The sequence below is a fragment of the Misgurnus anguillicaudatus genome, chromosome 18 (genome assembly GCF_027580225.2).
Source record: "Misgurnus anguillicaudatus chromosome 18, ASM2758022v2, whole genome shotgun sequence".
NCBI classification, from domain to species: Eukaryota; Metazoa; Chordata; class Actinopteri; order Cypriniformes; family Cobitidae; genus Misgurnus; species Misgurnus anguillicaudatus.
Window position 1 is genome coordinate 24,955,796 of NC_073354.2, and position 14,505 is coordinate 24,970,300.

At 39.1% G+C, this 14,505-nt stretch overlaps 1 protein-coding gene across 1 annotated transcript; it reads left to right on the top strand.

Moving 5' to 3' along the window:
• The first annotated feature begins 6,782 nt into the window (after positions 1 to 6,782).
• mycn (MYCN proto-oncogene, bHLH transcription factor) lies at positions 6,783 to 12,965 on the top strand. The gene is made up of 3 exons (XM_055186818.2): positions 6,783 to 6,936; positions 7,290 to 7,934; positions 10,808 to 12,965. Exons 2-3 carry the CDS (start codon positions 7,295 to 7,297, stop codon positions 11,530 to 11,532), a joined length of 1,365 nt encoding a protein of 454 aa, XP_055042793.2. The 5' UTR covers positions 6,783 to 6,936; positions 7,290 to 7,294; the 3' UTR covers positions 11,533 to 12,965.
• Positions 12,966 to 14,505: the final 1,540 nt, after the last annotated feature.

Sequence of the window (14,505 nt, forward strand, 5' to 3'; positions counted from 1 at the left end):
ATTTGTACCATAATTTTGACCTCTGTACGATCAATAATGAAAAAATCCCATAAATAGGGTTTTTATACTCATTGATCTAGCTGCGGATACTACAGTCATCATAAATGTGAGGAGAACGTGAATGTCTTCCGTCTAATCTCACGTTACGTCTTCTCGGCCAATCAGGATGGAGAATGACTCTCTCTCACGAGCACAAGTTAACGTTCCCACCGCGGCGCTAATTGTAGGTCAGTAGTTTCAGTCAGCTGTTTGGACCCTCCCACTAAGGTTATTTACCTAGTTATTTATCTACTGGGGTAATTTGCAGGCTGTCAAAAGTTGTCAGTTTAGATAAATAGCTGTATTCTGCACATTTGACTTATGTATGAACATTTTCTTCCAAATACTATAATTTTAAGCATCTGGTATGATCCTTTGACATTTCCAATGGCAACACTATTATTGATTTTTTTTTTTGCTGAAGTCTACCGGAAGTTAAGTTTAGATCACAAAAGCCGTTTATGTTGTTGCTCTATAACAGAAATAAAATGTGTCACTGGAATTTAATTTCACAGCACTACAATGCTTTAGTTCATAATAAAAATTAAAAGAAAAAAACATTATTAAATTACTGCATGCATACACACCTTGCTTGGGACAAACCCAGACATTGAATTAAATTAACCCAGAAATGTTTATATTTGAACCCAGCATAGGTCCTGCACTCTCAGAAAAAAAGTACAAAAGTTGTCACTGGGACGCTGGGTCCTAATATGTACCATTTTGGTTAAAAAATTACCTTGCAATGGGTAAAAACAACCCAGCATAGGTTAAATTACAACCCAACAAGCTGGGTTCGTCTCTTTTTGAGCCAATGCTGGGTTGTAAATATAATAATTTGTATATTATTTTGTTTATATTCAAATATTAAAGGGGCCATGGCATGAAAATCTGACTTTTTCCATGTTTAAGTGCTATAATTGGGTCCCCAGTGCTTCTATCAACCTAGAAAATGTGAAAAAGATTAACCCAGTAACTTAGTTTTGGTAAACCATTCTCTACAAGCACATACAAAAATAGGTCGTTAAAATTTGGCCCTCTTTATGATGTCGTAAAGAGCTCTTATTAGAATAATACCGCCCCCTTAATCGGCACTATCCAATCACAGCACTGCCATTTAGTACAGAGAAAAAGAGTGGGAAAAAAATAATTCACAGCACAATTGCGTTTCAATTGCAACAAACCACCATCATTGTGATCAGTGTTTGCGCTTCATCAGCTCATTTGCATTGATGCTCTGCACTGTAAAAAAAACTTTGCTGCCTTAAAATTTTTTGTTGAGTCAGCTAGGATTTACAAGTCATGTCAACAGAAATGAGTTGTCACAACTTATAAAGTATAGTTGAGAAAAATCAACTTAATTTTATTAGTTAAAACAACTCACCAATAGTTATAACAACTCATCTCTAGTCAAGATAAATAACAGTAAGTTGAAATGACTTGTAAATCTGAGTTTATTCAACAAAACATTTTAAGGCAGCAAAGTATTTTTTACAGTGTGGGGACACCAAAGATTTATTTGACATCTTAAAAAAGTCTTGGGCCATGGCCCCTTTAAGAAATGTATATATACTATGCAAAAGTCTTATTCCAACATCACCAACTTTGTTGTTTTAGAAAAGATTTAATGTCCATCCATATTTATTTTTCACTCTGTTTTAAGATACAAACAGAAATACAGGAAATATGTACACAAAATGAATTAATTCATCCGGCATCAGTCAGTATTTAGTGTAACCTCTTGGCACGAAACACATCTTGAGCTTTTTTAAGGAGGCTGAAGTCCTGAAGTCATTCAATTAGAATTATAAATTAGGATTTCATTTCATTTAGGTTTAAGAGATCCTGGAAAGGGAGTTTACCCTAAAAACTTGACACTTCAGCTTATACTTTTATACTGTTTTTAATACTACATACATATTTCCTGTATTTTCTTGTTGTATTCTAATAAAGAGACTGAGTAATAATTATATATGATCACTATCCAATTGCAAAAACAACAAATCTAATGGTAGCATGGTGGCCTAAGACTTGCCCAGTACTGTACATTTTTTGCATTTACTACTGTTTAAATGTGAGCTACTAAACTACTACAAAATGATTGTCAGTGGTCCCATCATCTTTGATTCCTGCACTCTCAGAAAAATAATGCTACAAAAGTTGTCACTGGGACGCTACCTTTTGAAAGAGCTCAAATATGCACCATTTTTGTAAAAAAAATACCTTTGAAGTACCAGTTTGTACCAGTATGTACCACTAAGGGTACAAATATGCACCTTTGAGGTACAAATATGCACCTTTTAGATACAAAGGTGTACTTTATAAATGCAGGAAACACACATTCTGATAACATTATGACGCTTTGGATAGAAGCATCTGCCACATGCATACTGTAACTGTAATGTAAATGTTTATTTTAAATAAAGCCAAATAAACCAGCTGAAGGTCCATCAAAGTCTCATCTGGGAAGAAAATTTTTGTTCAAACAGGTCTCCGCAGTAATAAATCATTTTCAAAGCGTGTAATACAGTGTGAAATACCAAACACACTTCAAGCCGACCAATGAAGTTTTTCACGCTCAATCACACGCCCGTCACATCTACCTGCAGCCTTTATGGCTAGTTTCAAATGTAAGGCACTGTGACCTTTGGAAATACCAACAGAAGAACCGGCCTGGTCCTCCACTGTAGAGGGTTAGGTTACACGCTTGTCTGTTCTCAGACACTGTTTGGACAATTACTTGAAGGATTTGACGAGTAAGATGAAAGATTTTGATCCTGAGAGAAAGACTCTAATCTCATGTATCTCCTGTAGAGCTTCAAAAGAGAACACAACAGTGTTGCAAACTACATGCTAAGATTTGCCGAAATTTTAAAGAATGAAAGAAAGAAATGTGGTTTAGTTTAATTCACGTATCTTAACATTTGGTTTCAGAAAGCCTGTATTTGGGGTCTTTTAGTAATGTAACAGATGTAGGCTGCTGTGGCGAAGGCAGGAAAGACTGTCAGAGATGTAAAGCGAAGATTCTGGTTACTATTTCAGTCGGCTTTGTGGAATTTCCCTTTACACCGAGAAGGGCTTCGGTTTTCTATAGCGCTATCTTTTATCTCTGTCTACTTTAACCAGAGGGGAAATCAAACAAAAGCATACACCATATGTAGTAACATAAACACTGTAAAGAAAGACACACCCCCACAAGCGTGCATACGTATACAGATGCCCAGAGAGAAGAAAGAGGCAGAGGGTCCGATTTCAAATCACAAATCTGTGATTTGTAAATAAAGGTTATGAATTCAACATGTAACAGTATGTCATTGCTATTTTTAACCATATGCACACAAAAAAGGATTTTAAGACGTTGGACTAAATTCTGTTAGTACTTGTACCGCATCCAGCTGACTCAAATGCACAACTTTTTCAAACAGTACAGTTGACTATGCAGAACTATCAAAACTACAGTGGTACAAAACATATCCCCTTCACCTCGTCTCACTTTAGGAGCCAAGCAACCTTCCTTGCAGGTATGTGGAGTTGTATAGGGTATGGGGAAGGCACTTTAAAGGGGTTTGATGTGTGGGGGAGAGGAAGGAAGGTTGGAGGTTACTAATTGAATTCTGCTGAACAGAAACAAAGTTAAATTTGTCTGTCATTTGTTAAGGAGATGTGCCACTGTGGAATCTGCTATGATTGACAGGTCTAGTGATTAAAGGTGGGGCTCCAAACCAAAGCAAAGTCTACTGGCGTTCGGTGTGTGTCGAGACAAAAGAGGGATCTGTGAGAGATTCACAATGTACTCATGAGAAAGTTTGTTGTATTTGAAGAAAATCATTGCTTGTTCGGAGAAAGAGAGAGAGAGATCCAAGATCATAAACTACCTGCAAAACCATCTTGGTTGTTTTTACTACTGGATGCATTTAACTAAACAGCCATAGATTAGGCTGGTCACATGCAATGACACTTTTTGTAAACTTGTGCATACCACAGCAGAGGAGCAGACGCCTGGACCTGACTTCCGATCCGATCGTGTGTCCTATTGAAGTTCTGGCCTGTGCGCTCATTGTCTCCTGCAGTGTTGTTATTGAGGCTTTAAGCTTTGCTTTGTATTTTCTCTAAATATGAATGTTTTATCCAAACTGGCCCAATTGCTTAACCATCCAAACTCTACTCCACCCACTTCATCAGTAAGAGAGGAAAACATGAGACAGCACTGCATGAATACACAAAGCCTCTCTCTCTCTCTCTCTCTCTCTCTCTCTCTCTTTTAGGCATCTCAATCACATATGTAGGCCTGGCACTTGTATGCCCCCAAAACAAAAGCACCAGGGCTTCAAACAAAAAAAGCAAAAAAATGATAAGTAATTGCGAAAAAGTTAGTCCCGAATCTTAAATCTCTAGCATAATTTCTTTGCAGTGTTCAGATACCACTTAAAGCACAGACTAATCGAACGCAGCCTTACAGAACCAGGCAACAAAATGTTCGGCTTCCCACTCCCCCTCACATTCACACAGGAAGTTCTTCCTGAGCTGAGGTCACAGAAATTGAGCTTTGGAGGAGCTGTTTAAATCCCACATCGACTCTTATGGTCCATATCGTTCTCTTGCTGTGTTCCCACAGCAAACTGTATTCGCCAGGGATGCAAAGCTGTGCAGAATTTATTATAGCGAGATGGGGCATGTTGTCACATGGGGCACTGTTGAATCCTAAGTCCTTGCTTTTGTATGTTAGCTTCTAACACCCCTTCAAAAAGTCTTAAACATTTTGTGAATTTCCACATTAAATTCCAGTATAATAAATGCATGGGAAGGTAGGTCAACGGAGTTAAATCACATTGGCAGTACATTTATTTTCATTATTTTCTGGCTGTGCAATTATTTGATTTTTTTATGTTATACCCTGGCCTGTGGCAGATATTGGCCACCAAAGCAAATATTAACCCTTTAGGGTGTAGTGTTACACTCAATTCATTATAGGTGATTATCATTGACCTTTCACCGTGGATTTATATGAATGTCCATAATGCCATTATATTTTATTTGGCAGCATAAATTCAAAACCGAGTAAATGTGAAACACGTTTGGGTGATTCTTGCGAAATTGGACTTGTGGGGTGTCGTGAAACATTTTGATAAAAAAAGTAAATGCAAAGTTAGAGTATCAAAATAAGAAACATACAGTTATAAACATCTGTTCATGTACTATTTTACACATGATTTTAAATGACATCATACAAACCAATTTAGTTTTTTTCCACATTTAAGGGGAAAATCTTCATTTCCGCAACGTGTCCATGACTGGATTTGGGTTCTTTGACATGGAAATATTTAAAATTAAAAAATCTTAAAAATGAAAAGCTTCAGTGCATGTTATACTATAAACATTTACAGTAAAGAAACATGTGGTATTTGGTGATCATTGGTAAATATAATAAGGAATATAAATGTGTCCAAGACCAATTTTCAATCATTGTTAAGCCCTCAAGGAACTAACATTTTCAAAAAAAAAAAAAAATTGTTGGAAGGGACATAATTGACTGTGACACTCAAGATGGCTACCAGGTAAGCAGTTCTTATTTTTTCTCTCCAGATAAAAGTTGAAATTTCTGTTGTCATAGTACCTAGACAACTTTTTAGTTCTCATTACCGAAACATGAGTTTGTATATGCATATATTTAATGTAATATCATAATGATAATCTGAAAAATTTAAATATTTCTATAGGAAATATTTTTTAAATCCTCTAAAAATAATGCTTATAGTAAGTTCAGACCTAAATCTTATATGTGCAAAAAAAAATTGGCTTTTTAAAAAAAATTTTAAAATTGTGATGTTGGACACCTTCTAAATCTGGATTTCGTGAGAATCACCCGTATTATTTTCTATTGCAATGCACTTGGATGTAGACCTATAATTCTCTCATAAAACATTTTGGGGATTTTTTTAAGAAGAATTATTATTATATTCTTGTTTTAAAGTTAAAATAACGTAAACTGTTTTGTGCTTGGTGATGTAATCATTTGAATAGAATAGAATAGAATAGAATTGAACAGAACAGAACAGAACAGAACAGAACAGAACAGAACAGAACAGAACAGAACAGAACAGAACAGAACAGAATAGAATAGAGCTTGAGGATTTTTTGCCAGTTTTTTATGTATCATCGGGTTAATGTTTTTGCTGTATTTATTGTATAAATTATTTGTTCTGCTGTTTCCATTTAAAGCTATTAAAGGTTATTTAATAATAGGCTTTCTTTGTGACTAACTCTCACAATAAGTGCTCTCCTTGGTTTGCCAGTCAGATACCAGCAGGCGCGGTTTCACCTCGTGTCCACATGGCGGCGCGCATGAGTCAACACTGCGAATCGTCCGTTACATCACTGAGCTAACCGTGAACAATAGGATGATGCTGACTCGCTCTTATTCATTCACCACTCAGTTTATCTTATCTTACACGCTCGTGTAACTGCATTAGTGGTTTAAAAATGAGTTTACCAAATCACCAAATAACTCGTAAACATTATTTCATACATAATATATAAAAATACATAATTATATATCGCAAAGCTGAACCCGTTTCAATCATCTACTACATTCCAGTCATTAATTCAACTCTGCTCTCCTCGATATCGTCAAATAAACATTTTATAAGAGACAAAGTGGATGTCTCCAAAGCAGATCTCAAAGCAAATGTCCCGCAATGCAAATACGTCGCCCGTCGCCCCGCCCATCTGTGGGCGTGACCAGAGTCTATCCTAAGCGCAAAGCGAACAGAGAGAAGAATACTTTACAGGCTGAATCACAAAAGCGCACAACAGTCTTCAGTCGCCGCGGTAGATGTGCGACTCCAAACGGGGGCACAGTGACTGCGACCAAGAAGGGGCAAGAAAACACACACAGAGGTAAGACACAGAATGTGTTAACAACCTAGAGTCTATTTCATGCATTTGGTTTTACGGATGCAAGCTATTTACCTGTATTTAAATTAATCTAATTGACTTACTGAATTAAGAATAATGAGATTTATCACACATCCATTGATTTAAAGACTTTGTATCTTATGCAAGCCAGTCCAAAGTTTATTTAAGTGAGTTATTGAACACACAAAGTGTGGACAATGAAAGGGCACTTCAAAGACATTTACGAGTCATTAATAAAAAAAAGCCTACTGTAATGCTATATATTTGCCACACATACCAACAGTGTTTCAGAAGCTGATTATGTTTTAACACATTTCTGTTGGTTTCTTCAACAGGGGGAATGCCAGCCAAAAGCATGAACTCCGATTTGGAGTTTGACTCTTTGCAGCCGTGTTTCTACCCGGACGAGGATGACTTTTACTTCTGCAGACCAGACGCCGCACCGCCCGGTGAGGACATCTGGAAGAAATTCGAGTTGTTGCCCACTCCTCCTCTCTCCCCGAGCCGGGCAGCGCTACCGGGGGAGCCGGGGGATCTGGGTGCGATGGGTGGGGATTGCCCGTTGATGGAGTTTGGATTAACTGACCCGTTGGACTGGGCTTCCGAACTACTGCTCTTACCGGAGGACGACATTTGGGGGGCGTCAGACGGAGACCTCTTCGGCTCCGTTTTGGATGCTACGGACAATTCCATCATCATTCAGGACTGCATGTGGAGTGGCTTCTCCGCACGGGAGAAACTGGAGCGGGTGGTGAATGAGAAACTCGGGAAAGCCGTCTCTGTTCCTGCTGAAGTCAGTAAAGTCGCAATAGTCAAGGCGCCGGAGGAGAGCCACTCTATACCGGAGTGTGTGGACCCTACTGTGGTTTTCCCTTATCCCGTCAACAAAAGAAACGGGAGCATCAGCAGCCAAAGTGTGCCACAGCTGAGGACGCAGGACTTGCAGTCAGTCAGTGCGGATGAGACTCTGAGCGACTCTGGTGAGTGATGCTTACATGCATGTTATTAACATTTGCAAGTATGCATTTGACAGACGCTTTTATCCAAAGGCAGCGACATACGTTTTATCAGGTTCCGACTCATGACCTTTGCGTTGCTAACTACTATTTCTGATGCTTTTTTTACAAATTATTTCTTTGTGCATTGTCTAGACCTAGAGTAAATTTCTTTGTGCATTGACATGATCATCATTATATATTTAAGTTATTTATGAATAATGGTTCATATTTAATATAATATTTAAATAATTTTTATATACAAAATGCTGGGTTGTTTCAACCCTTTGTTGGGTCAAACACATTTTAGGTTTATTCAAACCAACTGCTGGGTTTGTCTATATTTTATCCAGCATGGGTTGAAATAACTCATCATTTGAATGTGTTCATGTATTAATAATAATAATTATAATTACATGCTAATAGTGATGATTATGTTAAATAGCTGTACGCATTTGGCAGTCAACAATTTGGCCTGGTTTGTAAGTGGTCATTGGGGGAATTGTTGAAGATCATATGACAGGCACTGAATCGGATTAGTGTGTGACATTCCAGACCGTCGGTCACACACGAGAGCGCGCGCGCACACAGACCGGCAGCCGTAACAGTAGTAAGTGGGCGGTGATGTAGTTTATGTAATACTGGGAATGCATACCCAGCAGATGGCGGTAATATTTGATATTATCCATGATCTGCAACCATTTGGCTCAATTGCTCGTAGTTAATAATTTAATACAGTGATTTAATACATTGACCCAAACGACAACACATCCTCAACTTTCCTCTATTAAATTGAGCTTTAAAACTGAGCCTAAATGTGGATTTTGTAATTAGGTCGTTATTTGTCTTACAAGCACTGAACGCTTTTTGATGGTCAACTTGCGTGTCCAAATTAAGATGGGCTCAGATGTTTGGCACTATTCTTAGGGTGCACAAAAGGCAAGCCCCTAAATTCAGTACCCCCAATAAATCGCTTCCCTTCAAAACGAAGGCTTGTTTCACCTGCAAATCCAAAACGACAATCACACGTGGGTGAAAGAAAAGAGAGCTGGCACTGGGCACCACTGCGCGATAAAGAAGGCTCCCTGCGCGTGCGTGTGTTTGCGCGTGCGCTCTTCCCGCCCCTCTCTGCCCGATGGGCTGAGCTTGACAGGCTGAGCATCTTACAGGGAGAAGAAAGAGGAAAGAAAAAAAAATAGAGGATTGGTCTTTGAACAAGCGCAGCCTTTCCTCCAGCTGTCCTCTTGGCGCGTTTCCAGGGCATCGGCTTAAGACCGCACCAGATCAGTGTTACGCGCCAAAGCCCGCGAATAATCGGACCACGCGATTACAAGCTGGCTAGTTTTTCCCGCCAGTGCTATTATACCCTTTCGCGGCAAAAAATATTAAAAAAATCGAATGAACTGAGTGTAACGCTGCGCGTCTGCGTTCTGTTGGAAACCAAATTGCACCGTTTGGTCTCCATAACGCGGGCAGGCGGTTTCATGTGGCGAGCTTTTGAAGTGAGAGACTGGGCTCTAGTAAATGCCAAACACTCTTCATGTGTGGCTTGGCTGATAATCACGCGTCCATTATCTCATAAACATAGCTCTCAGGCGTCACACTGAGGCCGCCTTGCCATCTAAGCTTAACTTGAAATGTGTCACCAGTTTTAAAGGCTCAGAGAAAATGTCTAACTTGACAGCCGACAACTTTTGTTTAAAAATATGACATGGTGAGAGACTCTCACTAACCCCCTCATTAGACGCTATAAATAGAGGGTGTGTGTCAGTGAGGAGACAGTAAAACCTGAGGTGGTCCAGTCTGGTTAAAATCCAGCTCTTCGGTGTTTGACAGTTTGTTTACAGATGTGTGTTTGACACAAAAATTGCCTTTGTGAAAACCAGCATTGAACAATCGTCTCATCTGCCCACACAAAGACACCCAAGCACACACCCATAGGAAACATGCTTCTTTTAAAGGGGTCATGACATATTTCTTTTATTATTTAATTATGTTCAAATCAAGTTTTTGACAAAAAACATACAAATGTAAGTAATTTATGACCTTTTTCTTGATTTGTGTTTCACCTTTATGAGCGCTCTGGCTTGGTGTCCCGCTTACTTTTATGATTGACAGCCTACATGCTGTTGCTACTACACAGTTTCAACGCTAGCATAACGCTAAAAGCTTTTACCACTAAACGAAGCATATTAATTAATCCCTAGCACGCACAGACATCATTCTCAGCCAGTGTGTACAAACATCGCAACATTTTTACTTTTTTAAACAGAGAATTGCACCCTAAATAATGCACTTACTGCCAACTATTTCTTTGTGACGTTAGGATCTTTCAGAAACCCTGCAAAGATGCTCGTTTCCACAGCAATCTTACTGTTATTACAATCGTATCATGATTGTAAACAACTACTCCTTTAGATCCCTTAGAGTCGCTGCCCTGACTGAAGTTCAGTCACTGAACGCGAGTGGGCGGAGCCAAAGATACGATGATGTGCTGTGTCTTTCTCTGGCGCAGAGAAGGGGAGGCTGCAGACCTGGAGCAGGCAGGTCATATGAAAATTAATATATATGTACGTCACTAATCCAGCCATTTTTATTCGTTTTTTCCGGAGAACGATTAAATAAATGCTTTCGTTATTGATAAGGAGGGTGTTTTAAACGTTAAAACTTGCAGGAAGTATTAATGATACCAAGACCTGTTATATGTCAATAGGTGAAGGCAAAATTGATTCCTGTCATGTCATGACCCCTTTAAGAAATCTTGTTCATCCTTGTTTATTTGCGGTTCTTTCAAATGCACACGTTAACAAAGGAATTCACAACAAACATGTTGACTTAAATCTCTATCTATTTTCTAGATGATGATGATGATGATGATGAAGATGATGATGATGTTGATGATGCTGACGACGATGAGGATGACGATGAAGAAGATGAAGAGGAGATTGATGTCGTCACAGTGGAGAAAAGGCGTTCAAACACCAGCAGGATAACCAACACTGGCCTGTCCGTTTCTAACTCTCAGGCATCCGCAGGAGGGCGGTCGGGCACAGGGGTGAGCAAAGCTCCACAGGAGTTAATTTTGAAGAGGACAGCGGCGGCCTCTATCCACCAGCAACAGCACAACTACGCAGCCCCGTCCCCTGACCCGCAAGACGTACCTACCGCTCCCCCTAGCAAGAAACTCCGAATCGACAACAGCACTAACAATCTACGCACTGGCAGAAACCAAAACTCTTCCCCAAACTCCCCCACTACGGCAGCACCGGGTCATCGGATCAGAAAGAGCGACACCAGCAGCCCACGAGGCTCGGATTCGGAGGACAGCGAACGACGGCGCAACCACAACATCCTGGAACGCCAGCGTCGGAACGACCTGCGCTCAAGCTTCCTCACTTTGCGTGACCAGGTGCCCGAGCTGGCTCACAACGACAAGGCGGCTAAGGTAGTCATCCTGAAAAAGGCCACGGAGTACGTCTGCTCCCTGGAGGCACATGAGCGGAAACTCCAGCAGGAGAAAGACAGATTGCAGGCCCGACGACAACAACTCCTTCGCAGGCTTGATCACACCAGGACGCGCTAACGGCTCATAGCTAACAGTCGAATGGCTAACCCCTCTGGCTAAGAGCCTGGCGTAAATTCAAGGGACACTCACTGCTGACACTTTTTTTGCACATTTTTTGACGTCAAGAATGTTTCAGGTTTACTTTGTCACCCCAATCGCACGATAAAGAAACAATGAGGGAAGGGAGCGAATGAACTTTATTCTACATATTCCCCTCAATAACGAGAAAACACGACAGGTATCTTTATAAACAGAGCTAGTCTTTAATATACATATATATGGTTGATGGACTTTGCATTTACTCTCTTCCTTCAAAACAGACAATAATGACTGACAGAGTCTTTCTTTTTCAAATGGCTATAATCTTTCACACCACCCTCACTGGTGCTGAATCTCATGGATGTACCTCTACGCACCTTGATGTCGGACACTTTTGTAAATAGACTTGATAAAGAAACATACACTCAGTTTGCCTTGTTTTTGTATACGATGTTGTCTTTCGATTTTTATAAAGATGACAAAGCTGCCAATAACTAGACTGGAAGTTTATATACTGTACCTTTAACAAGTACTGTAAGACCTCAATTTTTGAGGATTTTTGTAATATAAAAGGACACATTGTTTTGTTTCTTCGGTCTTATAATCTCTTTGTTATGACATGCTTTACTAATTCCTACATATATGCTTTAGTGTGCTTCTGATACATACTAAATCTGATACTTATATTTTCGTATGAAAATGAGTTCCGAGTAGATATCACTTTATCTTGTTTTTATCTCTTTCTTACCTTCATTTCTTTTGTACAGAAAATTCCTTTTCTATCTCCATTTATAAGACGTTTATTCTTCACTGTCTTTCTCTTACTTTTGTTTATATATTTGTAAGTATTGGGTTCATAGAACTGGGTCAATCACTAAAAAATGTTTTTTCTCCTTTTCTATAATGTACATTTTAGTGCTGCAACTCACAGCACTTCGAAATACCTCATTTTGAAAAATAAATAGACATTTTGAAAACAAAAGAGCTTGTTGTCAAAGGATGAGTGCTTCTTTATCACTTTGTAGTAAGTGTGTGGGAGTCCTGTCAGGTATTTAGGGTATGACAGCTAGTAAGATAAAACAATACATTGAACTGAATGTCAGGCATGCTTGAAACCCCTTTGTGAGTGCTAAGATTTATTTCAAACAGCTTTAAAATATCTCTCATGACTTTCAAAGGGCGGTAAGTTAAATCTTTAAAGGAAAAACTCCAAATGTCACAAAAATATCACTCATTTGAAAGATGAAAAATAACTCAAGGTCTCTAGTCTTTCCTTTCCGAAATGTAAAATGGACAGCGTGTTTCTCATAACTTTTCACATTGCATTTATTAAAAATAATTGGTATTATGAATATACACCGTTAAAAAAATGAGTCATGCAAGTTTAATATCAATATAGACACAAATATTTAAATTGTCTATGTATATTTGGGCTTTCTTTTGTGTCTCTTTATTCTGTTTATCATTTGCCAAGGTTTTCTCTCCCCATCTGCTACTATAAAGATCTGGTTGTCAAAGCCGACAAAAACAACACACAGTTGATTCAAAAATCATCAGTGTACATCCACATGCACTTTGAGGCGCGCGCACACACATACAAAAACAAAACAAACGCTGCCACACACACACTCACTGTGTCTCAGTGAGAGTGGATATAAAAGCGTGCGGGCACACACTCAGGCTCGCCCTCGCAGCTTCTTACCTCATTGTTCGGCAAGTTACCATGGAAACTGGAGCAGCTGCAGCGTGGCAGACTTCAAGTGCGAGTGTTTTTTTTATTCGGTTTGTGCATGCGTGTGTGTACGTGTGTGCTGGCGTCTTTTGTGCGAAAGGCATCGTGACCCGCGTCTAATATCCTGCTGGACCGAGGAGAGGGTTTTTGTTTACTAACTTAAGTCACATGGTCTGAGAAATGACCGTGGCCTGCCAAGTTTAAGCCCCGCCCACAAGCGTGACACAATGAGCGATTTAGACCGGTCCAAAATAAACACACACAAAAATTTGCTGCTGCTATACAGTAAAACAAAGTCTGGCAAATTAAGGAAATGAAAGAAAGGGAGAAAATAACACACTCGGGGGAAACCTACGGGTATAGAGCACAAGGTCTAGACATACTGTACGTCAGTTACATAACAGTCTGTGTTTTTGGTCACAGTGTGTGTGTACATGTTTGTGTGTGTGTGCGCGCGATGTTTGGTCCTCAGGATGAGGTAACCATGGGAGATCCCACTGTGCCATCTGGCTGATGGCTTATCCTGACTGGTTATAGAAAAAACAACAACAAAGCCATGGGATAAGACAATAACACACCAGCATGTGGAAACTGATAGAGCTGGTCGGGCAAAGGCACAACCCAAAACCTTACTGTTTAAAGGGATAGTTCACTTTAAAATGAAAATTCTGTCATCATTTACTCATCCTCTAAATCTGTATGAATTTCTTTTTTCTGATTAACACAAAAGAAGATATTTTGAGAAATGATGGTAAACACAGAGTTGATGGTACCCATTAAATTCCATCATATTTTTAAATTCCTACTATGGAAGTCTATGATCACTTACTGCTGTGTGTTTACCATCATTTCTCAGAAATATCTTATTTTGTATTCATCAGAAAAAAGAATTTCATACAGATTTACAACAACATGAGGACGAGTAAATGGGGACAGAATTTTCATTTTAAAGTGAACTATCCCTTTAAAGCTTATTTTGTTTCACTAAGAACGTCTTACATTAGACTTTTTTATAGATACAAGTGTCATATTTTGAAATAACATTTAAAATGTCTTTTTAACTTTATTCTCAGTTTATCTTTCTCTCCCTCTAAAACATTAACCCTTTCTCTCTGATTCTGTATGTCCTGTCCATAGGCTTTATGCCGTACCATAATAAACTTGGAGACAACAGCTCTGTATGAATATGGTTAATGTGTTGATAGAAAAGTTTTAAGTTC